Source organism: Leptonychotes weddellii, chromosome 3 (assembly GCF_054177405.1).
Source record: "Leptonychotes weddellii isolate Sample4059 chromosome 3, ASM5417740v2, whole genome shotgun sequence".
Lineage (NCBI taxonomy): Eukaryota > Metazoa > Chordata > Mammalia > Carnivora > Phocidae > Leptonychotes > Leptonychotes weddellii.
In genome coordinates this window covers 63,854,514-63,880,662 of record NC_138371.1, presented here as the reverse complement: position 1 = coordinate 63,880,662, position 26,149 = coordinate 63,854,514, and the positions used below count along the sequence as shown (strand labels likewise).

The window sequence follows — 26,149 nt, the reverse complement described above, 5'->3', positions numbered from 1 at the left end:
CGTTCTGTTTAGGAGGAGCTTTCTATTATCCAAACAAAATGGACTAGGTATCAGCTTTACCACAGTGGCATTAGGAACAGAGACATCAGTAGACAAATAAATAAAACGTGGCACCCATTGGATGGATGAAGTGAAAGAAGAAGGATGAATCAAGGGTGAATTCAGGGTTTCTTCCTAAGTGACAAGAAGTATGTTAGTACCATTAAAATTTTCCAATTTAGAAGTAGAAGGATTGAGAAAGGAGTTAGAGTTTTATTTTAAACAAGCAGTGGAAATATAGGACTAGAATTTTTTTTTTTTTTAAGATTTTATTTATTTATTCATGAGAGACAGAGAGAGAGGCAGAGGGAGAAGCAGGCTCCCAAGGAGCAGGGAGCCCGATGTGGGACTCGATCCCAGGACCCCGGGATCATGACCTGAGCCGAAGGCAGACGCTTAACCATCTGAGCCACCCAGGCGCCCAATATAGGACTAGAATTTAATGGTAGGGGCTAGAGCTTAAGATTTTGGAGACAGTTAAAATTGATATTGGTTGTCACACCAAAAAGTAGTATTTCTCTTTCTACATTAAACATGTCTTACCAAAATAAGTATTAGCCAAGAGACAGTATATAAAATTTGCCACGTGTAGCAAGAAGTCTTTGGAGAGAGTTTAGCTTTGAAAAAAATTGATGGGCCCATACAAACGAAATTCCAGCAGAATTAGGTCTGGCTTTGAAGATCATGCCCTGATGTATACGTAGTGTTCCAGCTGGAAATCTCCACTGATTCTAGATGATAGGGGGGAAAAAAATTCTTTTTATCTTTCTAGTGTATGTTTTCATGTAGTGATATTAAAGAAAAAGAAGTAGTTTATCATACTTAAAACAGTTATTAACCTTTTACACATTAGTGACTTAAGTAATATTATTCAGCAGACTGTAGGAATGATTTTCATTTCTCTGTAACATTGCAAGTTTAAGTAAATTCATATTGGTACCACTGCCAGGAAATAACCTATTTATGGTTACTGCTGCCCATCCACAGAAGTTTTTCCTATTTTACAGTTTTAAAAAATCTCTGTAGTACTCAAAAACTTGTAAGGTTTGGTTATAAAATGAAAACAATGTGTAAGCTGTGATATGAAGGAGTCCAAATTTGAGAATGTAATTCCCTCTGTGATTGAAAGAGAATGTGGTGGAGTTTTTAGTAACACTTAAAATATAAAAAGAAAGGCCCATGCTACCAATTCTTCATAGTATTCTTTTTAATTGGTTGGTGTTTTAAACTAAGGTAATTACCGTTAGGTGCCAGTTAGCTCCTAAAGTGAAAGAAGATCAGAAAATAATTAAATTCCTTTGTCCCAACTTTTCTATTTCAAGTCTGAATTCCACACAAAGATTCTGCTTGATTACTAGTTATTGATTTCTCTAATTACCGAACTACAACACCCACACTCTGTTATTCCAGATCTCCTAATTTATTCTGCTAAGATGCATCAAATTTTAAAATATTGATATTTGATTGGATATTTGTAAGTGAAAGTGCAAGTGAAAAATGAATTGTAGGAGATTATTTTAAGAATAACAGAGAGACATAAAAATTTGCCTTGTTTTCAAACATGTAGCCCTATAAATCTGAGATTTGACTGTGTACCTTTTAGATAGAAATAGTGCCTGCTCTATAACCTGAAAGAAAATTGAGGTATGGGGATGCCTGGGTGGTTCAGTCGGTCAAGTGTCTGCCTTTGGCTTAAGTCATGATCACAGGGTCCTGGGATTGAGCCCCACATTGGGCCCCCAGCTCAGCAGGGAGCCTGCTTCTCCCTCTCCCTCTGCTGCTCCCCCTGCTTGTGCGCACGCTCTCTCTCTGTGTCAAATAATTAAATTAAAAAAGTCTTAACAAATAAAAAAAAGAAAATTCAGATATATTTCAGAAAATTCAGAAAATAAATATGTATTTTTTACATATAAAACATGTAATTATATGACTACGTTTGGTTTACTACAGTAGCTAGTTAAGTAGGAAAATGTTGTTTTATGCTAGTGTAATAAGATAAGAAAAACAAAGTAATATGTAAATATTGGGAAAACCAGGCCAGATTATCATTATTTAAGTATGATAGGATATGTTTGCAATCAAACAGAAATCTAAGAGCCTAAACTAGAAAATTGTTAGAATTGTTACAATAGAGAATTATGTGGGTAGTAACCAAGCAGTTACATAGGCTGAAACCAGTTGAAAAATACAATAGGCAAATCAATTCATAGCATTCAAAATTACCAAATACTTATAAATAATTACCATGAGAAAGAAATGTATAAATGTATATGACTTATTTGAATAATACTAAAAAAATTTGCGAATAGATTCCCTTGTTCCAAATAGGAAGATTCAGTATTGTAAAGCTGCTGTCAGGCTTCCTAAAGATTACTTTAATGATAGTAAGAATATCAATGAGGTTTTAAAGTTTTGATAACTTGACAGTAAAGTTTATCTGCAATAAAAATAACTAACATTTATTGAATGCTTGTTAGGAGTCAGACTGGGAGAAAATATTTGTACTGGTAACACAGAAAGGGCTAGTATCCAAAAAATGCATAATATCCAAAGAATCCCTATAAAATAGTTTTAAAAAACAATAATTTGGACAAAAGAGCTAGAAAACTCACTGAAGACAAGTGGCATATAAACATGAAAAGACAAGTTCAACCTTATTAAGTAGTCAAAGAAGAAAATTAAAATTATAAATAAAATTTTTTTTCTTTTCAAATATAAAAAACAATTTGGGAAAATGCATCACTAGTGGGTAAGTAGAGTGACATAACATTTTTGGAGGCCATCTTTCAATTTTAAATGCATATGACTCTTAAAACTAACATGTTCTCTTTTAAGGGTTTATTATGAAGAATAAAATTCTATAAGTACCGACTTAAGAGAAATATTTAAATTCTATTATATAAAAAATTAAATTATAAAACAACGTGAAAAGTGCCTACTATTTTACCTTCCCTTTCCTTTTCAAAGATCCCTATCTTGGGGCACCTGGGTGGCTCAGTCGGTTAAGCATCCACCTTCTGTCTGCCTTCTGCTCAGGTCGTGATCCCGGGGTCCTGGGATTGAGCCCTGCGTGGGCTCCCTGCTTAGTGGAGAGTCTGTTTCTCCCTCTCCCTCTGCCCTCTGCTTGTGCTCTCTCTCAAATAAATGAATAAAAATCTTAAAAAAAAGATACCTGTCTCCCATTTATCTCAACGTATTATGTTGTTAACACTGTCAGCTTAAAGGTGGAAGGCAGGGAAATGATATGCTTTATGTAAATTCTGCATTATTTTCAGTTTTTGCATTAACCAGGTGTTACTTATATCTAAGATTGTGTTAGCTCAAAGTAGCAATGGCTTCAACAAGATAGAAATGTAGGTCCTGGCAACTCAAGGCCAGTATGAAACTTTGAGGTCATCATGAACCCAGATTTTTTTTTTAGATTTACTTATTATTTGAGAGAAAGAGAGAGTGCACGGGGGTGGAGGGACAAAGGGAGAGGGAGAGAGAGAATCTCAGACAAACTCCCCACTGAGTGTGGAGCCTGACTCAGGACTCAGTCTCACGACCCTGAGATCATGACCTGAGCGAAACCTGGATGCTCAACTGACTGAGCCACCCAGGTGCCCCAAACCCAGATTCCTTCTATCTTTTGCTCCACTTCCCTTATAGTGGCTTCCATCCTGTAGATATCCTCATGATTCACGGTGATTGCTAGAGCTTTAGCTATCCCATCCAAGTTCCCAGCAACAGGTAAAAAAGGAAGGGCAAAAGGGGGGTTACTTCCCAGCTAAATCAATTCCCTTTCACAATCCTTTTCTTAAGTCCTACCCAGCAGCACTTCTGATTATATTTCACTGGCAGAACTCAAGCGGACACACCTTGCTTTGAGAAAGGCTATATAGTGTGGTCTTTTTTTTTTTTCTAAGATTTTATTTATTTATTTGACAGAGAGAGACAGTGAGAGAGGGAACACAAGCAGGGGGAGTGGAGAGGGAGAAGCAGGCTTCCTGCTGAGCAGAGAGCCCGATGCGGGGCTCTATCCCAGGACCCCGGGATCATGACCTGAGCCGAAGGCAGACGCTTAACGAATGAGCCACCCAGGTGCCCCTAGTGTGGTCTCTTACCTGGGAGCATCACTGCCTTTACTAAAATCAGGGTTATATTACAAAAGAAGGGGGAAATATATGTTGGGTAGGCAGCAAATAGATTCTGCCATAGAAATTTTTTCAACAAGCTGAACTACAATTTCCATTATGTGTGCACACACATATACATACGATCTTTATTGTATATCTCTATTTTGTGTAATTACACTTGAAAATTGGATTCCCTGTAAGATTTTTAGAAAGAATTTATGCTGTTCAGGCCATTTATTAAATCATAGATTTGGCTTTGTTATTATTTAGGATGTGTCATTAAAAACTAATCATTTCCTGAATTGTCATGAATGTTGCTTCAAGGTCTTTGGATATAGATAGTACTGTTGAAGTCACACTTGCATTGCTTATTAGCTGTATGGCTGTATGTGTCCCTGTTGTTCTCTGTGCACACTCCATTTTTGTATATTTCATACTGCATTGCAGTTTGAGATTTATAGGCAAGTAAAGCCCAAATGTGAGCTCCTCGAAGAGCAAGAACTATCTTATTCATAATGAGTGATTACCAATATGTAAAATGAAAATTCTGCTGTTGAGGACATGTATAGAATGTACTGGAGTGTTATAAGCTATTCCAAAAGGAGAGTTAGAAATATGTTTTTTTATAATAGAAGTATTGCTGGAATTAACATATAGTTCCTCAAAGGTGCCTAATTTCTTCATATGTAAAATGTAGATTACATGAATTCACTGGGATGTTTTAAGGATTCAGTAAATTAATATTTGTAAAAGCACATGTATGGTAATATTTGAATTACTGATAGTGGTAGGAAAACAAATTTTCTCCAAACTCACACCTCTTATCCTGTCTCAGATTTCTAATTGTTTCGTGTTTGTTAATTTTGCTTTCCCAACTATGTTTTATAAAAGCTGTTTCTTTAAACTCATTCTCTACTGCCTTAACCCAGTAATGTGATTTTCAGTTATATAGTCAATACATTGACCTCACATAAAATCAAGGAAGAAGTAAAATACATTATCTTAAAATTCACTAGCAGTTACTCAGAGTTTGTTTAATGGTGAAAAAAATTACCATATATGTGATTTTAGAAAGCATGTGTTTAAATGGGAGTATGGTGTGTTATAGAGTGAAGAAAGTTAACATTTCAAAGGGAAAAGAAGAAACCCAAGGACTAGAGAAGTGTGAAGTAGAGTAAGAGACACAGTGTCATAAAAGCAGAGAGGTTAAAGGATTAGAAGAGAAAACAGGTATTGGAGAAGCTCTTAAAGGCATTCAGAAAGTTCAAGAAAACAGTTCGTTGGAATTTACGTGGTGGAGAGTGTTAATGAAGTGCAAAGAATCCAGTCCATATTTATTAAAGGGTAGATTAAATGGTAGAATCTAAGATACTGGTTTTCCATTTAATAAATTTGACCATTACCAGAAAAAAGAGAATGAAGTTAATGGGTTTTGTAAAAGCCTCTTTAAGATGGGGGTACATCTGAGGGGATTATGATAACATAACAGACCAAATTCTAGGAATTTCTTAGAACTGTGCAGACCGTGCATGATGGGATAGCCATCTGGGGGTCTTTGTTGATAAACTGTTAAAAACGTTTCTAGTGTGAATAGCCACAAACATTTTCAGTGCTTTTTTGTTGGTTGAGTAAACCGAAGAGCATGAATGCAAAAGCAAAATTTGATGCCAAATCACAGAAGTTGCCATAAACACAGAAGTTCCCCTAGTGAGGACACTGCCTGTGCCTGAATTTCATTTGTTTCTGCTGCTACCATTTCTTAATTTTTCCTGGTGACTAGCCAGATTAGAACTATGAATGAAGACAAACTGGTCTTGCCCAGATGGTAGATGAGATATAGGTGACTTAGGTAAGTGGAGAAAATATTTGAGGGTTGATGTGATGATCTGGTCTGCTCTGGTCTATCTTAGAATGAAAAAGATGTGCTTATTCTTTGTCATGGGGGTTTGCAACCTTAGTATATGCCTAAATCTACAGCTGCTCCTCATTTTCCAGATGGCATCTATGGCTGGGAGTACTTTTTACCATCTGCACTTCTCAAAGAGTTTGTGAACTCTCTCTTTTAATTATTGGAAATGGAAAAACTAATTGGTAAAGTGGTTAAATGATGTAAAAGATTTTAAAAATTAAGTTAGAGCTTTTTACATCCTATTTAACCTTTTAAATAAGATCAGTGTTTTTTGACTTTCATCTTTGCATACCTGCCATCTTTGATATTTGCAGTACTCCAGAATACTTTGTAATAACTATTTGTACATTGAATGGTATTTTGAGCCAAATTCCAAAAGTCTTACTTCTTCCAGTACTGTATGGTTTCTGACATGTGCATAGAGCAGCTAACACTGAATGAATGCAGAGTACAAACTTATGTGAATTGTTCCATTCACTCATCCAATAATGTTTTCAAGTTGGTAAGGTATAGTGTCATGATTTGTAAAAGTAATTCAGAAAAACAAACTTTTTATGTGTTGCTCATGTTTCTATATATGTAAAACATTGAGATAGTGGGAGAAGCAATTTCCCACTTACGTAATACTTTTTTACTTAGTTGAGCATAACAGGAGTGACATCTGACTCTGAAAATGAACATATTCTCTATCTAGGGAATTCTAGATTTGGAGTGTTATTAGCTTTTATTTTTCCTTCTTCCAGGTTTATGAGTCATAAATGTATTTTCTTAATGATGTGTTATAAATAAGTATCCTCTAGTAATCAGTAGATACAGTACTTATTCACCATCTTTTCTTTTTAGGCAGGTTCTACTGGGGAAAATTCTCTAGATAGTTTGTCCATTTATAAAATTAGACACTTGCCATCTTTGCTCATTTTCAAGTTCTCTGTTTACAAAACTATTAAGAAGGTGTGAAATGCAGCCAAACTTCCCAGTTTATGGGAAATGTCTGATGATTGCATTTCCTACATGTTCATTGTTCACACATGAAGAAATTTGGCAGCTGCGAGATTATTAAGTTTAGAGTATCCAAATCTAACCCTCACTGGGATTTTGGTTTCCTGCTTTCCACCCCCACCATCTCACCCCTTTTGTAATCATATTTGTGGTAAGTGCTGTGGTGTTATTTCTTAAGGTCGATGATCCTTCAGTTTTCTGTGTTTTCCAGTTATCAGATGCTATGAATAAATCATAGACCAGGAGTTCACCTGATACAGATAGAGTCCTGGCTTCAGACAGAAAATTACCCAAACTCTTAAGGAGGTTGCTTCTCAATAAAGAGGTTTTATGGTGGTGCCGTTGTTGAGAGAGGGGGCAGTGATGGTAGCTAATCTACATGCTGTAATTCTTTCGTAATTACTTGCTAGAAAATTTATGGTCATACACACAGGAGTGTGTAGCTAACTGAAAATAGTAGAAAATGGTTTGTGTATATTGTTTTGTTGATTTAATTTTTACTTGATTTGGCTTTGAATTCAAGTAAGTTTTCCTATTGAAAACTTCAGATTACTCTGTTTCTTCATGATTACTAAAGATCAGTCATGGAAAAGTGAGATTTTTTTTTTTTTTCCGAATACATGTACTACTTTTAGAGATTTAAATATGTAGAGTTATGAAGGGAGAAAACTATATGATTTGTTAAGTGGATCAAAAGGCAGCATCCTAAGAGCTGCTGATAGTTAAATAGATACTGGGTGTGCACGGGTTCAGTTGACCAAAAAAAGGAGACAAAGAAATGGGAAGTTGGGGCAGAGGTGTAATGAAAGTAGAACAAGGAAAAGAAGGCAGAATAGGACTAGTTAGCACCATGGTGCCATAAGAACTGCCGCAGGTACTTCTCTCCTCCACTTTAGCCATCCCTCAAAGAATTCTGTAGCAGTTTCTAGATGGTGAATACTATCTGGTGGTCCAGTTTGACATATTCAGTGTCTTTTACGTATTTAAGTCTGTTTTCAAAATGATGGTGGTAGGGGCCTGGGTGGCTCAGTCAGTTAAGTGTCTGCCTTCGGCTCCGGTCGTGATCCTGGGGTCCTGGGATCGAGCCCCTCGTGGAGTCAGGTTCCCTGCTCAGCGGGGGGCCTGCCTTTCTCTCTGCCACTCCCCCTGCTTGTGCTCTCTCGCTCTCTCTCTCAAATAAAAAAATAAAATAAAAGATACAATAAACATAAATGATGGCGGTAATAGTTTTTATTACACTGAAGGTTATTCTGAAGATTAGCAAACATGCTTTTTGGTTTAGTAAGTCACTTGAATAAAAGGTTCTGTGAATGAAAATTATGATCACCATTGTCCTCCGTGAGTGTTCTGGGGTGGGAAAAGTAAATTTGGAACTTGAAACTCTGTCCTTTGTGTCTCATTCACAGGCCGTAGAAGAAGAAGATAAGATGACAGCAGAACAGCTGGCAATAAAGAATGTCGGCAAGCAGGTGAGGTATACTGAAATAGGTTATGCGGTCGCACAATGATGTGCTCTTGTAGAGTTAAAACTGTGGGAGGGCCTGTACGATTTTTGTTTCCCTGTTTGTTCGCTCTACATTTTTCTTTTGTCCTGTAACTATGATGCTAATTTTAAAGGTCACTGAATTACTTGATGTCAAATGCTCTTTGCCATATATAGTGAAGTCACAAATAGATCTGTAAGATACTATCTTTAGTGAAAATGACTTACTAGAAATAAATCAAGAAACTTATGTCCTGAGTTAATTATTCAGGTATTATTTTTACTTGAAATAATATTATCAGTGAAGATAATATAATGGTTTATTTCATATGTATCAGTTTTTTAAATGATACAGTTTGTCAGTATGTAGGCTTCAGTTTGTAGGTAATGTTCCTAAGAAGGCTGAGAGCCCCATTGGATTATAGTGAGTGAGGAGAAAGGGTTTTAAGTATTTGCTCTTTCACATTTCCAAGATGAAATATATATTTTAGTTCCTATTTTCTGAGGGTTGGGGGAACACACCAGCCAATTAAAAGAATCTACAGATTAATTAGACTGTTTTTTAAAGAATGTTGATTACATTTTTTTCATTTCATGGAACATGGTTATCATATTGCTGATGTTGGCAGAATCTTGATATTTCAGATGCAAGACACTAAGCTGTCTTTGCTTTCAGCCATCCTACCATATGCTCTGATCCCATCACATCTCACAAGCTATGTAGGTTTGGGCCAGGACCATTCTTGGATGGGAAATCTCTAAGAATCACCCAGCTGCCACAAGAAGTAATGTAGATAACTGAGGGAAGTGTGTTACCAGTTCACTATAAAACCAGTTCCTCCAACAGAGCAGTAGGGGCAAAGGTCTGACTTAAATATCATAATTAGTGAAATTAAATCTCACTACATTCTGAATATTATAATTTAAAACAGCCAGAACCTTCCCCCAAACAAAATGAAGTATAGTTCATCTTGTTCTCTCATCTTGTGTGATCTGGTTACCTTGTCATTTCCCACTACTTACTGTAGTCCTAATATATATTATTAGATCACCAACTTGGAGTCTTGCACTTGATAGAACTCACTGTTTTTTGAATAAATGACTCTGAGGCTACGATGTAGATTTTAGCAGTTAGCAACAAATAAAAGGTCTAAGTTAAAAGTGAAGCTGAAAAATATGTAATGGGCAAAGTCGAATAATCATCAGAATCATTTTTTTTAATCTAGCATTTAACTGGTTTAGCCTATTGTGTGGCAAAAGCAAAACTGTTTGTCTGTAATGGAATCAGATCACTATCTTTTACTCCTGCCAGTCTTTCTCAGGCACTTTCACCTAAAATGTCCTAAGGCTTATTTCTGAAATAAAGAAAATTTAATATGTGGTCTAATTACTTGAAATTATTTGTAGCATGTTGCATCTCTGGGTTGTTTAAGGAAATCAAGCATGTCTTGAAATTGTAATTTAGAAAAGAACAGCCAAGAAATAATTCCAGTGATGAGCATTTGTTTAAAGTTAGGAGTCTTGGGTATTTTAGCAATACCTATACAAAAATAATGCTTTAATTGAGAATTTTTTATTGTGTACGATATATATATTTTAAAGCTTTCACATTTAGTTGAAATACTTCATTCAGCTCAGCCTTAAACATAAATATAATTAAGCATTTTAATTTAACTTCATTTATTACAGTGTTATTTTAAGCCTCATTTTTAACTCAGATGTTTCAAATATAGATTTGATCAGGTTTCAGTTAAAAGATTGTACCTATATCCTTTTCTCTGATACTTTATTTTTTCAAAATAGCTGCAGAAAATATGTATTCTTAGCATTATTTTATACACATTATATACATGTAAATTATGTATATCTTAACATTGTATTTAGATTTTTAAACAACTAACAGTGGCTTTTGATCCAAGAGTATTTCCTGAATCATTTAAAGCACTTTTTCCTGAAATACTAAAATTATACAGGAATTAAATTTAAATGAAAATTGCAGAGGAAGGGATGAGAAAGAATTCACATTGAACTCTTACCTATTGGTACGTCTGCTTCGAGTAAAGAACCTCTTAGACAGTCAATAAATATGAATGGCAGAAAATATGCACACATACTTGGGCCTATGTACACTTATAAATGCTTATACTTTGTTTTTAAAAAATCAGATGCTGCGGCTGTATAGAATTCCTTGTTACTCTTTATAATTTCTGGTACAGAGTCGAAGCATTGATTGTGTAAATAAGTTTTTTATTGTGTAATCTATTATTTTATCAGGTTTTATCTAAGAACATAACAATATATTAGGAAAATGAAATTGTAAAATATATATAAATTTAGGTTTGGCTTTCTTTACCAGTTTCATCAACTACTTAAACTAAGTAATTCTTCTATCAGTAATATGGTTCTTTTTTCTTTTTCTTTCCTTATTTTCTTATTTAGGACCCCAAACGTCATTTGGAGGAACATGTGGATGTACTTATGACTTCAAATATTGTCCAGTGTTTAGCAGCTATGTTGGATACTGTCGTATTTAAATAAAACAATGCAAAAAGCTATTGGTGATACTTTCAGCGTATATTCCTCTATTGTTCCTAATGCTCAAAATCAAGGGACCTCTGAAGGTGTGTTTGGTTAAATGTAAGACATCTGGCATCATTTGCAGTACTGTAACACCTTCAGTCTCGGTTGTGCAATTACTTCTGTTTCTTTAGTCAGGGTCTTTGCAGATTCCAAAGTTGTATAAGAGTACATCAAAGTGGACAAATTTTGTTAAGATCCCATTTAATATTTGAAGAAATCAGTAACACAAATATATTTTGATTGTTGCCTACAAAATAAAATACATTTACAATCTATGTCTCCTGAGGTTTTTTGGCACTGGGTGGAATTGAGAGAGTAACATTTGACAGTGCTCTCAAAATCTCACACAAAGATATGTTTCTCTTTGCAATTTAAGATCTTACAACACATAAAACATCAGTGTGATAACAAAACTTCACAAATAGAAAATGATCGCCATTAAAGAGTTGCTACCCCATTAGTGAGTAACCCAGAAAAAAATGTTGACATATTTTATTAAAAGTATCTGTCACAAATTAATATTGTATAGTCAGTATCTTAACATATTATACTTTCCAGGGTTTCAGAGGAGTACATTTAAGGAGAAAAAGGGAACAATATTAATTTAGACTTTATTATTTTTTTAAAGAGTACATTCTACCAATGCGGAGGTTACCTGGAAGTTGCCTGCTTCAAACTCCACTAAACTTTTAGCTAAGACAGCCACAGAAGGTATATAATCTCTTCAAAGCAAATTAAGAAAAGGCACCATAACGTGAATTTAGTATCATGAGCACATAAGAAATAATTTTGTCACTGTTTTCTCTCATCTTTCCCCAATTAACTTAAAGTACTCAGTTTTCTGATAAAGACAAAAATGTGACCTTATCCCTCAACCTGTTTCTAACCTGATAGAATAAGTGCCCCCATTAATAGTCATGGCACAGCACCATTCTGGGTATACCAAGGAGTATGGGAAAACATACGGAGACAGATTTAATTCTTGTCTGTATCCTTTGTGAAAATAGGGCAAAATGTTTGTTTCTAAGGCTTCATTAAAAGAGGGTTTTACTTGGGGACTTGGAATTTAGACTTGACTCCTACTAGAGGTGGTAGGAATGTGTGGTAGACCAAATTACCGTCCTATTTGAACAATTCTAGGCTCTTACTGGTTGCCTAATGAACAATTACCAGAAACTAAAAGTAGAAATGGCTTAAATTCCCACTATGTTTCACAGTCTCTTTTTTGGTGGAATAAGAGGTATTCTGAGCATTTGCTTGTCCTGTGGCTTTTTCTTTTATATATAGTCATAGTATGTTTTATGTAGGACATGTAATATGTATTAATTTAATTGTTGAGATTACAACAGCTAACCATTTACAATTAAAATATAAGTGGAAGTTAGCAGAAGTTTTCCTTTTGCCTAATTTAATCTTGTGTGCAGACTTTCTGAATACATGATCTTTCCCTTTACATAAATAAGGTTCTATGATTTATTTCACAGATAATCATTAGAGCTAGTCAAGATTTTTTTCATACAGTGTGTCCTTAGAAGAAGGCCTCAATAATCCAGAGGCTATTCTCAACATTCCATTTGAAATACTTTTTTTTGTTTTTCATTTTAGTCTCCTGAAAACATCTCCTGAGAAGGCTTACACAATGCCTGCCTTTTGCTCTTATTTGATCACCTCATCATCGTGGACTCCCCAAAACCAGTACCACTTTCTCCTACTTGGTTCATGTTGGAAACACTCCCAATTTCAAAACCTTACCAGGATTCCTCCTAGCAAAAACCTGCATTTTCTTTCGAGATTTGGAATGGATCAAAATTAGGATGCTCTGAGTCTCAATGAACACTTTTGTCCTGGAATGTACAGCTATTTTAGCAGCAGCCTGGTGGCTCAGGTCCAGTTAGGCATTGAAATGACTTATTTAATCACAAGCTCAGTAAGGTGTGTATGTGCTTATGTGGGCATCTTTACCCATCTCTTATGCGGCGTTAAAGCAGCACAAGAACCCAAACTCCTGCTTGCCTCTAGTATAGACATGTCCCTGCTTTCCTCTTTGACTAACGTGGGGCCATTGGAAGCTCCAGCCTCACTATACAGTGTGATCTGCCTGGACCAGGAGCACCTGGCTCTTCTGGGAGCTCATTATATATAGAGAATCCAGGCCCCCACTTCAGACCTGAATCAAGAATCCTGGCATGGCTCATATGCACTTTAAAGTCTGAGAATCCCTGCTGCACACAAGTATGGCCCAAGAGCAGGTGTGCTGATCTTGAGGAAAGTGAGTTTTCCCTTTTGAGCATATGTAAGTTCAAGATATAGCCTGTAATGAGGAATCACTGAATTTAGTACTGATAATCTAAAGTCAGAATGCACATTTATCTCCTATTCCAATTCCTTAAAAACTGAGGAAGTTTCACTCTATTCCTTTTCTATACTTTAACATTTCATTTTTGCATTCTTCATTCTTTAAAAAGTTAATTCAGGATGCCACGAATGAGAAAGCCTCAAGAGCCCAGGTGCAGTCTTGCCTTTTTGGCTGCCTACTTAAGGCTCTTGGCCCACTGAGAAAGGGGCGGAGGGTAACCTTGGAAGCAGGGGACAGAGAGGCCCTCAGAGACAAAGAAGTTAATGATCGAAGAAAGGAGAAAGCAAGACTAGCCAAAATTGGGCAAAAACCTCTCAGGAGAAATGGTGGTGGAAGGTAAAGGGCAGAAATACCAAGTGTCAAGTAGTGTCATAGCTACTGTCCCCTCCCCCGCACCTCGAAGCCTCAACAGCCAAGGCCCTGCTTGTTGATGAAGCTTCATGGCCAGGAGCTGAGCTTTGCTTCCGGAAGGAAAAAATGGGTCTGGCTGTATTTTTCTCTCCGAAAACTGTCTCGGCTTCTGTCGGACATCTGGTCACCCACTTGTCCAGCCCAGGGCCGTCCGCGCTGGGCCTGGCTCGCGGCGCCCTGCTGGAGGCACAGCTGGTGCCCTCTGCAGCCAAGGCGCCCAGCCCGCCTCGGGGACTCAGGCTGGGCTCCGCGCTGACCGTTCGGTCCACGGAGGCAGCGCTCTTTAAAAAGGCGTCCGCCTAGGCGGAAGTCGAGTCTGGTTAACCCCTCTCTGCCCAAGTCCAGGACCCACCCAGTGTCCCCAGCGCCGCTCTCTGTCAGGGAGGTGCCGAGGCCCGAGGAGGGCTGACGCGCCCTCTCGAAGGCTTCGGCGGCACCGGGCGGAGGTTCCCGGGCCGTGCCTCTGCCACTGGAAGAGTGTGTGCCCCCGGCGTCTGCGCCAGCGCGGCTCTCCCCACGCTCCCTGAGCCTCCCGGGCGGCGGCTGCCTCTCGGGACCGCCGAGGAGCCGGGCAGCCTACGCTCAGGCCGCTCGGGGACGTTAGACAATGGACCAGAGCCGGGCGGATGGCCGGGCGCGGGGAGGGCCGCTCGGCTGCCAGCGCTAGCAGTGCTCGGCGCGGAGCCCGCCCGCCTGTCGGCCAGCCTGCGGGGCCCAACTGAGCTCCCGCCGCGCTCCTCCTCCTCCTTCCCGCGCGGCTCGGCGTCCCGGGGAAAGCCGCAGGAGGGCAGATTGGCGGGTGCCGCCGCCCGAAGCAACTTGGGGCGGATAGAGCCTCTGTGCTCTCGGCCCTCTGGTCCAGGCGCAGGGCTGGGTTCCTCTCTAGAGCCAGTACTGGCAGATCTCTTCCGACATCTCAGGGTCGCTTTGGGCCTCGTGCTATTTATTTGTGCCAACATCCTTTTAAATTGGTTATTTTCTCTATTCCTCCGTTGATTCTTCCTCATTTTAAACTTACTGGCATGGTTTTTTTCCCCCCTCCCCTCCAGATTATATAAACGTTGCACACACACACACACACACACACACACGTCTTCGGTATCGATCACTGCGTTGACACCACTTCCACTCTGTCTCCCCAGATCAGCGCTTCCAGCGAACCCATTTGCACGAGGACTCGGCCCTTTCTTTTCCTGGCGAGGCTTTTGAACCTTGTCGCCAAGCCAGTACCTCAGAGAGAAGGAAGTGCAGTGGGACGCGCGGCATGCATGGCGCCTGCCCCCAGTTAGACGCTCTTCAGATAATCTGCAACCAAGCTCGCTGATAAAATATTTAGTAAAGACCTCGTAAACATCACTGCAAATACATTAAAGCACTTCAGCCCGACAGCTTATGATTATTTCAAAACTTAAAAAGGTGATCATGGATTGTCACTGTTTCTGTGCTCAAGCAAGAAACCGAACCTTCCCGAGGTGGGTGGATGGGTGGGTGAGTTGCAGCTTTTCGCCCCCACTTCTCCCCCCTCCCGCTCACTTTCATCGCTGTGGCTCTCAGCAGCAGTGATTTATTTATTTATGTATGTAGTTAAAAAGGTGTGCGTGGTGGTGGGGGGGAGGCGGTTCGCCGAGGACACGCAGGACCTGCTCACAAAGGACTGGCTCAGGTGTTATGTGCTTCTGTATTAACTGGAAAAGACAGACTCTGGAACTTTTACAGGGCGAGAAGAGGCCACCGGCTCGCGCTTTGTATACTTTGCACTTGAAATCGTTACATTCAACTGAATATTTGGCTCATTCAGATCCGAAAAGTCTCCTAGCATCATCGAATTCCCTCCTCCGCCCCTCGGCTGGAGAGGAGGGAGGTGGGGGGAAGGTAGGGAAATGTTTAGTAAATTGCACATCTTTGAATCTTCCTAAAGCAGTGGTCACAAAGCTTAAAGGTGACACAACAGTGCTCACGTAAAGCCAACACACATTCCCCACCCCCCAAGCCAACAATAAAATCATCCCCTTCAATTTGCCATGATCGTCGCGACCAGGAGCCAGGTGATTATCCTAATTAATGTCTATCTAATTAAATTACTGTCAGCAGTTAACCAATGGCAGGAGCCGTTTCATCGGCTGCACAAGCAGCAAGATCAAAAGTGAGCCTTTTCTGATTGCTGCATAGTGTCAATTGGCCAATCTCTTCTCCCAGGGAAAAAAAAAAAGTAAATCAAACCTTTGAGAAGCATTTGCTGGTTGAAGTGCTTTCTGTCTAGTGAGGGGGTCTGTGGATTTCTAGTTTATGATAAATAGGACTTTAAAAACCAGGGACAGGAGGGCGAGTGTTCAGGTTCTAGAGCTATGCAGCTGGAGCACTGCCTTTCTCCTTCTATCATGCTCTCCAAGAAATTTCTCAATGTGAGCAGCAGCTACCCACATTCAGGCGGATCTGAGCTTGTCTTGCACGATCATCCCATTATCTCGACCACTGACAACCTGGAGAGAAGTTCACCTTTGAAAAAAATTACCAGGGGGATGACGAATCAGTCAGATACAGACAATTTTCCTGACTCCAAGGACTCACCAGGGGACGTCCAGAGAAGTAAACTCTCTCCTGTCTTGGACGGGGTCTCTGAGCTTCGTCACAGTTTCGATGGCTCTGCTGCAGATCGCTACCTCCTCTCTCAGTCCAGCCAGCCACAGTCTGCGGCCACTGCTCCCAGTGCCATGTTCCCGTACCCCGGCCAGCACGGACCGGCGCACCCCGCCTTCTCCATCGGCAGTCCCAGCCGCTACATGGCCCACCACCCGGTCATCACCAACGGAGCCTACAACAGCCTCCTGTCCAACTCCTCACCGCAGGGCTACCCCGCGGCCGGCTACCCCTACCCTCAGCAGTACAGCCACTCCTACCAAGGAGCCCCGTTCTACCAGTTCTCTTCCACGCAGCCCGGACTGGTACCCGGCAAAGCGCAGGTGTACCTGTGCAACAGGCCCCTCTGGCTGAAATTTCACCGCCACCAAACGGAGATGATCATCACCAAACAGGGAAGGTAATGCTACATTCTTGGCAGTCGCTGCTCCAGGCACGGCCCGGGGGCAAGAGCGCTGGGTTGTGACTAACCCCGGTAGCGATGTTTTGGGGTCGGGAGCGGAGTGGAAGGCGCTCTGGTGCGCCCTGGAGTTGGCTGGTTTTGGAAAAAGGGGAAAGTGGAAGGTATAACCGCCGCGGTGATGTTGGTAAGGGTGTTCCCGCTCTAGAAAGGTGGTCAGAGAACCAGTCAGGGGCCGGAGGAAGGCGAAAGAGAGGGAGAGTCCCGGCCTGCGGCTGGGAAATTGTAGGGACGCATCAAAGCCCGGAACCAAGGGCAGGTGGAGGTGCGGGTCGCCACCCTCACTCTCCACCTGGGCAGTGACACCCGCCGACTCCCCACTCCACAGCTCACCCGCCGGTCTCCCAGACTTCAGCTTCACTTCTTTTCCTCCCCCACCACCCCTTCTCTAACCCAGCAAACATTCGCTCATCGACGCTGGAAGAACAAGTTTTGCTTTGCTATCTGGCGCCGCGCTTCTTGCATTTAATCTTTAACATTTATGTGTTTTTTTTTCCTCTTGTTTTCTCTCCCCCCCCCCCCTTTAATTTAAATAGGCGCATGTTTCCTTTTTTAAGTTTTAACATTTCTGGTCTCGATCCCACGGCTCATTACAATATTTTTGTGGATGTGATTTTGGCGGATCCCAATCACTGGAGGTTTCAAGGAGGCAAATGGGTTCCTTGCGGCAAAGCGGACACCAATGTGCAAGGCAAGTCCTTCCAATTAACACATTTTCCTGACACTTATTTAGGTGAGAATGATTAATTAAAGCCTTTGTGGACTGGCTCGAGAGACTTTTAAAACGATCGGCCAATGACTTCTAAAAGGAAACGAGGGGGATAGGGGGACAGACTGAGCAGCGAGAAGGGGGAGGATTATGCAAAAGCTATTTTAATCATCTCCAGTTAATAGGAAGAAAGCGAGGCCTAAAAAACCCCCAGCTAATGGGCCTCACTGTGGAATAAGGTGTGTGTGTGTGTGTGTGTCCTACGCGGTGAGGAGTTGGGACTGGGCAGTGCCCGGGGCATATGTAAACAACGTATTTCTTTCTCTAGGAAATCGGGTCTATATGCATCCGGATTCCCCCAACACGGGGGCTCACTGGATGCGCCAAGAAATCTCTTTTGGAAAATTAAAACTTACAAACAACAAAGGAGCTTCAAACAACAATGGGCAGGTCAGTGGCTCAAGCGCTCCTTCCCCCCACCCCACCCTCTCTCTTCTCTCTCTCTCTCACACACACGTACGTCCCTCGCTAACATCCAGTCCGTTAGTTTAAATCAGCATGAGAAACTGGACATATGTTTCTTTGCTACATTAAAAAGACTTTTTAAAAATTCTATTTCCACCCTCCTATAAAGTTGTTCTTGCCCCCCGCCCAATTCCCGAGTGCCCGACCTTCCCAAGTACTGTACAAATACTTGATTGATTGATTTCGAAAAGGAAACCCACAGGATCTGGGGTTGTAAAAATCTTTGTTCCTCCTAAAAGGAGGGCTAGGCGGATCGGGAGGCCCTGACGACCAGGCAGTCGGGTTCGGTTTTCCTCCGGTGCTCCGGTGATCCTTGCTCCTGGAGGAACCAGGGCTGGTCTTGCCCCCGCTAGCCAGTCACCTGCCCGGCGAGTCCCACGGTCAGTTAGCCGGAGCGGCGGGCTCCAGCCAGCCCCTGCACGGCCCGCGGCCCCAGCCCAGCGCGCATTGACCGCGCTAACGCGCCGCCCCGCGCTCCCCTTTCTCTCCGCCGGACAGATGGTGGTTTTACAATCCTTGCACAAGTACCAGCCCCGCCTGCATGTGGTGGAAGTGAACGAGGACGGCACGGAGGACACCAGCCAGCCTGGCCGCGTGCAGACATTCACTTTCCCCGAGACACAGTTCATCGCCGTCACCGCCTACCAGAACACCGATGTAAGGAGGCCTGGGGGCTGGGCGCGCGGCGGGCGGCTCCGGCTTCTCCCGGCACCTGCCCGCAGTCCCCGCCATCCCCGGCTCGGGCACTAACATCAGCAACAGCTGGCTCTGCTGCGCCAAAAGGGCGGAGGGCTAGGGGCCTGCTGGGCACCTTCCCTGAATACCTTGCCGGTGGGGAAACGCTTCCTATTCGTCTCCATCGCGGGTCACACGGGCCACCGTTGAGGGGCCCAGGATTTCTAGGGCCTTTTCTTTTGGGAATTTTAATTTAGTTCTCAAACTAGAACAGATTTAAATCTGCTTTCTCCCTCTCCTCTCTTTCGCTCTCTCTCTCTTTTTTTTTTTTGAGTCCTTCTTCCATTTAGAAAACAAGCAGATTTCCCCCTGCATTTTATTATTGGCATGCTTTGCAATTATCTAAAAATAAATAAATAAATTAATTAATTAAAGTCTCAGAACTGATGGCTGAAATAAACAAACATCACTTTTTGGGTGATCAAAAGAACAGACACATTCACATATCTAAAAAGTACAATAAATCAAATTACCGGAAGCTGTGGAGCGAGTTTTTTTTAGCACTTGAACCTCTTCAGCATTTGCAAGTTTGCCAAAACTTATTTTACTTCTGTTGATTTGACTACTAGGAGTGACGGTGGATTTTTAAAAAAAACTTAAATGAAAGAATCAGAAATGAAAATATGCATTTATTTTAAATTAAAGCTGATTTTAAGATGCAGTTATGGGTTCTTGAGGCTGTGAATCAGAAGTGACCAACTTTTAAAAATTTGGTGAAACACTTAAAATAGGCAACATTTGGTGATGAATTCAAGTGCCCCTTAAAGATTTCTGCCTTTTTGTAACAAGCATTTTTAAAATGTGCATTTTAACTGACTTAGAACACGTGGGAGAGCTAATTGAAAGCAATCCTTTAGGGTTAGGCATCATTAATTTAAACATGTTTCTCATAACTTTCATGATACTTTCTCTTTTTTCCCCTTTCTATTCATTCCCTCAAATTTTTCAGGTAGGGAAACCTTGCTACTTAATGAAATTGTGGGCCATAGGCCCCTGTAAAAAGTGGTGTTATATTCGTAAACACCTAATCCACCTACATAGAAGGTGAGACCGTATTAATCTTTTTTTTTTTTTTTTTTTGTCTTTTCTAGATTACACAATTGAAAATAGATCACAACCCCTTTGCAAAAGGATTTCGGGATAATTATGACACGTAAGTAATTTTGCACCTTCCTTCTCAAATAGTTGTGGAATTGGGCTTTAGGTCAAAGGTGGATTGTTGTGTACAAGGCTTTTGGAAGCCCGAGTGTGTGAATTCAAGGCTGTTTCCAAGGTTTTCCCTTGCCCTTTTATGGGCTCCCCTTCTTTCCGGTGACTTTCTGGCTTGGTGCTTTTGTGGTTTTGGTCAAAGATTTCCTTCACTTATTTTTATCTTTCTTATGAATTACAAAGTTGTTGGCGGGCCTCTGGGGCTGGCTGGCTGGGGAAGCTGCCCTGGTTCCTGGGTGTGGGAGCTGTATGTGGCGCTGCAGATGCTCAGCTCAGATTGTCTGTGTCTGAAACCGCCCGATTCTGCCGGAAAGTGCATGTGGCCCTGGCAGTTGTTACATTCTCCGTGGCATGTGTGACTTTTATTTACCCATTTCCAAGTTTTGTGTAATAGCTTTTCCTGTGCAAGTTTACTATGGACTGAAAAAAAATGTGCACCCACCGTAGGCAAGGTCATGAGCAGAGCCACTGTTACAGTTATTTCAGGCTTTGGGAAGGACCCAGGTGTTGTTGCTGTGTATTATTTATAAGCTTCAAAAGAAAAATATTTCCTTTTATCTTTTGCATCTAGGCGTGTTTTAATTAAATGTGTTGGTACCCTTTTCTCCGGGCCTCCCTTACTTACCTCCGTGTCTTTTCTATCAAAATGATGTTCTCTGGGGGCAACAAGAGATATAAACTTGGTGCTTTCTGGGCTTGTTCTAGCATTCTTGCTCAGAGTTCAGATATAGTGCCCAAGAGTTCAGATAGTGTTATATAGCAAAATCTAAATCTGGATTGTCGGGATCCCCCCCTTTTATTCTGACCATAAAAAGGAAGACTACATAAATTTTAATTTTATGGCTTGCATTAAGTGCCTGGGATAGAGCTACAAAGTTGAAGTTGTCTTTGACCAGAAATAGATTAATTTTATGGAGAAGTAGACAAGTGGCTGCTTCTTCTATTCCATCTCCAGGTAGATAACAAAGTTTCCTCCTGATATTTTTTATAACAAATTGAAAAGAGAGTCATTGATATTTCTGCCCATAACTGTCATGTGCCTCCCTTAAAAGTAGTTTTGAGGAAGCAAGGCTCATCAAGATGATACCCCAGAATAAAAACTCAGCTTTTCTAGTCCTCACAATCTAAAAATGTGGACCCGGCACTGTGGAAAGTGTGTGGCCCAGGAGACCAGAGATACTGGTCTCTGTACTTGGGGCTCTTGTAGGTTTTGAGCTTTTAATTCTGTTGCGAACATCTGCTCCAAAGCATTTTATTTTGCACAAATCAATTCGGTAATCCCAAGTGGGTTGGGACCTGGATGGGCATCTAAACTGTATCTTTTGCAGGCTGCTTTTTTCTTTTTAAACTATTGTGGTGGCAAACAGAGAAGATATTTGCACCTTGCTGGTTATGTTCCCTTCCTGCCTCCCTCTACTTATTTGAAACTGGAATAAAATTTCAGGAGGGAGATTTTGTGTGGTAAGCAGAATGGACCTGGGCAGCAGCATCACCCTCACCCAACCTCCTCTGGCTGACTCCTGTAGGAAAAGCCACTTCTTTTTGATTCTTAAACTGTATATTTTCCATAAAATCTTCTTTATCTATACAAATGGAGACCTTAGTTATTAGGGGACAGGGGAGAGCAAAATGGCTTATGCCACCCACCCTATCCCCTTTTATGTTGATATTTTCGGCATGGCTCACTTTTGGAGAAACAGGGTGAGCAATAAGAGTTCAGGGGGACTAGAAGGTTGCTTGGCCATTCCCCAGGGAATCTCCTCCCCAAAGGATTAAGGTCTGACAAGACTGAGGCTCTCTCTCAAAACACTGTGTTGATTAAAGATTAAAACATCTATGTGTGAGCTAAATAAAAAGGGAGGCATGTGTCTATGTGTAGAAGAAAACACTTCTACCAATCTTGATCCAATCTCTGGTTCTCTCTCAATTCTAATGGGATTTTCTAGGCCCAGGGCCTAGAGTTAATCATTATTTCACCTAAGGTGATTCCCAGTAACACAATTGCCGTCTGTGGGCAAGTTATTTAACTTCCCCTTGCCTCAGTTTTCTCATCTGTAAGGTGGGATAATAATGCTACATAACTGGGAGGATTGTTGTGATGGTTAACTGAATTACTATCTGTACAGTCCTAGACAACAGTGCCTGGCACATAGTCAAGTTGTATAAGGGTCAGCTTGGAGGAGGTTGATAATCACTGTAAGAGTTTGCCCCAAAGGTAGTTTTTGGTGTTTTTTTTGTTTTGCTTTTTGTTTTTTTAAAAATTTTTATTTTATTATTATTATTATTTACCAGTAACGGTTCAAAAGCTTGGAAAAAGAGTAGAGAATCCTTTTTCTTGGAGCACCTGGCTGGCTCAGTCAGAGCATGCGACTCTTGATCTTGGGGTCGACTCCATCTCGGGTGGTCAGTTCAAGCCCCGCGTTGGGCATGGAGCTTACTTTACAAAAACAAAACAAAACAAAACAAAAAAACCTCTTCTTTGTAAAAGAATTTTATTGATTGATGACTTTGTTTCCAAGTAGTAATTCTTATTATTGGTAGAGGTGGGGGTTAAAGGATCACACGGGGGAAACAATGGACAGTAAGTACTGTGGAGGCTTCCAGCAGCAGTGCTCAAGTCTTGGAAGCCTGGTGAAGGCCAGTCTTTTTTGATTACTACCTGGATAGCCTGCGTGTGTATCAGATGGAAGAAAGTGTTCTTCAAAGAGTGAAGAAATGGGTATCTTGTTTAGAAATTTTGCTCAGAAACTCTCACTGCACAGAAAAGGCCCACTGGGCAAGTAACACCTTAGTCCCTGGGCAAATCTGCCCTAATGTTTATGCAGACCTTGGAGAAGTGGGATGAGAATCCCTGCTGCGCTCCGCTCTCTGATCCCCTGTACAGTTGGCGAGAGAGAGCGAGGGGACAGGGAAGCCTTCCTCTTGATCTGTGTTTTGCCTAGGTCCCTGAACGACAAACCGACCTCTTTACAATTTCACGATTTATTTTATTTTGGGGAGGACGCAAGTCTGTGACCTTTTGTCCGTCTCCGCCCTGGACCGCAAGTTACAGACGGAGAGTGTGGGGGTGGGCGAAAAGTGGAGGTGGCCTTCCCTTTGCCTCCCGAGGGGACCTCTCTGCCACCCCTCGGTTCTCTCTCTCTCTCCTTCCCTCGCAGGATCTACACTGGCTGCGACATGGACCGCCTGACCCCCTCGCCCAACGATTCCCCGCGCTCGCAGATCGTGCCCGGGGCCCGTTACGCTATGGCCGGCTCTTTCCTGCAGGACCAGTTCGTGAGCAACTACGCCAAGGCCCGCTTCCACCCGGGTGCGGGCGCGGGCCCCGGGCCGGGCACGGACCGCAGTGTGCCCCACACCAACGGGCTGCTGTCGCCGCAGCAGGCCGAGGACCCGGGCGCGCCGTCGCCGCAGCGCTGGTTTGTGACACCGGCCAACAACCGGCTGGACTTCGCCGCCTCGGCCTACGACACAGCCACGGACTTCGCGGGCAACGCGGCCACGCTGCTCTCCTACGCGGCGGCGGGCGTGAAGGCGCTGCCGCTGCAGGCGGCGGGCTGCACCGGCCGCCCGCTCGGCTACTACGCCGACCCGTCGGGCTGGGGCGCGCGCAGCCCCCCGCAGTACTGCGGCGCCAAGTCGGGCTCGGTGCTGCCCTGCTGGCCCAACAGCGCCGCGGCCGCCGCGCGCATGGCGGGCGCCAACCCCTATTTGGGCGAGGAGGCCGAGGGCCTGGCCGCCGAGCGCTCGCCGCTACCGCCCGGCGCCGCCGAGGACGCCAAGCCCAAGGACCTGTCCGACTCCAGCTGGATCGAGACACCCTCCTCCATCAAGTCCATCGACTCGAGCGACTCGGGGATTTACGAGCAGGCCAAGCGGAGGCGGATCTCACCCGCCGACACGCCGGTGTCCGAGAGCTCGTCGCCGCTCAAGAGCGAGGTGCTGGCCCAGCGGGACTGCGAGAAGAACTGCGCCAAGGACATAGGCGGCTACTACGGCTTCTACTCGCACAGCTAGGCCGGCCCTGCCCGCCCGGCCCCGCGCCCCGCCGCCGCCCGGCCCCCCAGCCAGCCCCTCGCAGCTCTCCCCAGCTCTTCCTCCCCACGGCCCACCTCGCGCACCCCCTCCTGTTATTTGGCCCTCGAATACCGTCTGCAACGAATAAGCACAGGTCTCCGAGTGCGATTTTAACCTTTTTTTGCACAGCAGTTTCTGCAGTTAGCACACCGACCTTCAACTTTGCTGTAAACCTTTTGGTTTTCCTCCTTACTCTCCTTCTGTGAAGTTACACTCCTAACAAGCCTCCTCCCTCTCGTCTTTTTCTCACCCTCTCCTTCTCTTTCTTGTAATGAAACTCTTCACCTTTAGGAGACCTGGGCAGTCCTGTCAGGCAGCAGCGATTCCGACCCTCCAAGTCTCGGCCTCCCCATTAAACCGTAGGATGTTGACTCTAGAACCTGGACCCACCCAGCGCGTCCTTTCTTATCCCCGAGTGGATGGATGGATGGATGGATGGTAGGGATGTTAATAATTTTAGTGGAACAAAGCCTGTGAAATGACTGTATATAGTGTTAATTTATTGTACCGAATGGCTAGTTTTTATTTTCATCGTCAAGGCACAAAACCAGTTCACGCTTAACCTTTCCATTCTTTTCCTTTCTTTGCCATTTTCTCCACCCCCCCTCCACTTTAAAAAATTGCCTTGTGAGATAATTAACAATATTCTAAGAGGCTCTGGAAACGTGAAATACTTGATAGATAATGATGGGTTTCTCACTTCTCTTCAATCCGTTGCATGAAATAATTACTCTGTGCCCTAATGCACACAAATAGCTAAGGAGAATCCGACCAAACACCTGTAAAGGATAGGTGTCTGTTCATAGGCAAGTCCATTAAGTGGCATGATGCCTGCAAAGAAAAGTTAACTGGAGTTGTATGTCCCACCCCAACACCCCCCCCCCAATAGAATAGCTCTACATCAGCAATATTATTTTGCCTTATTTGTTTTTCCCCAAAGTGCCAAATCCATTACTGGTCTGTGCAGGTGCCAAATATGCTGACAAACTGTTTCTGAATATCTTTTCAGTCCCCCCTCCACCTTTATATGCTGTAAATCTTTGTAATGAATATTCTACTAATGATATAGATGACTGAATTGTTGGTAACTATAGTGTAGTCTAGTGAAGATAAATTGTGTGAGTTGTATATTTTACTGCATTTTAGTTTTGAAAATGATTTCCCTGCCACCTAGAAACAGCTGAAATTTGACTTCCTTGGGAAAACACTAGCATTAATGCAAGTAAGACTGGTTTTTTCCCCCCTCTAAGTCTTGTTATATTTGATAAGGAGCATTAATCCCCCTGGAAATAGATTAGTAGGATTTCTAATGTTGTGTAGCAAACCTATACTTTTTTTTTTGTATTTTAAAATTAATGTGAAATATGCATCATACACAATATTCAATCTAGATTCCAGTCCATGGGGGGATTTTTCCTAATAGGAATTCAGGGTCTCAACGTGTGTATATTTTGGCTCTTCTGTAAATCTAATGTTGTGATTTTTATATTTGTTTCGTTTTGTCTGTGAACTGAATAATTTATACAAGTACACACTCCATTGAGAAACGTTTTGTTTTTTGCTCGTTTGTATCGTCTGTGTATAACAAGTAAATAAATCTGGTAAAACGCTATGGTGTTTGAAAGCAGTTTACAGTTTGAAAATATTTTATTATAGGTGATTACTTTTAAGGGTTAAGGAAGAATAGCCCGTCCCCACTTGAATATGGGGCAGTCTGTGTAATGGGAATCATGTCCCATTTCCCACTTAAATTTGTTTTATAGCACTACCAGTAATTACTTTTTCCTTCTTATTTACAAGTAACTTAGTGCCCTATGAGTCAAGTTTCACTTTGTTGCACTTTTTTCCCCCCCAGGAAGATGTAGGCACTTCCTCATCGTAGCTATCTGATTTTCTCTGAAG

General features: G+C 42.2%; 2 protein-coding genes across 3 annotated transcripts in view; both read left to right on the top strand.

The window, feature by feature from the left end:
* Nucleotides 1-11,403, top strand: part of PSMD14 (proteasome 26S subunit, non-ATPase 14) — a 104,406-nt gene extending 93,003 nt beyond the window's left edge. For both annotated transcript variants that reach the window (XM_006735939.3, XM_081814321.1), the window contains 2 exons: nt 8,472-8,534; nt 10,988-11,403. In XM_006735939.3, coding sequence (XP_006736002.1) covers nt 8,472-8,534; nt 10,988-11,086 — 162 coding nt within the window. In that variant the 3' untranslated portion in view covers nt 11,087-11,403. The remainder of the gene's footprint in view (nt 1-8,471; nt 8,535-10,987) is intronic.
* A 4,636-nt stretch (nt 11,404-16,039) lies between these two features.
* On the top strand, nt 16,040-25,871 carry TBR1 (T-box brain transcription factor 1). Its single transcript, XM_006735938.3, has 6 exons — nt 16,040-16,932; nt 17,529-17,683; nt 18,030-18,151; nt 18,725-18,883; nt 20,053-20,114; nt 23,329-25,871. Exons 1-6 carry the CDS (start codon nt 16,241-16,243, stop codon nt 24,185-24,187), a joined length of 2,049 nt encoding a protein of 682 aa, XP_006736001.1. The 5' UTR covers nt 16,040-16,240; the 3' UTR covers nt 24,188-25,871.
* The last annotated feature ends 278 nt before the right edge of the window (nt 25,872-26,149 follow it).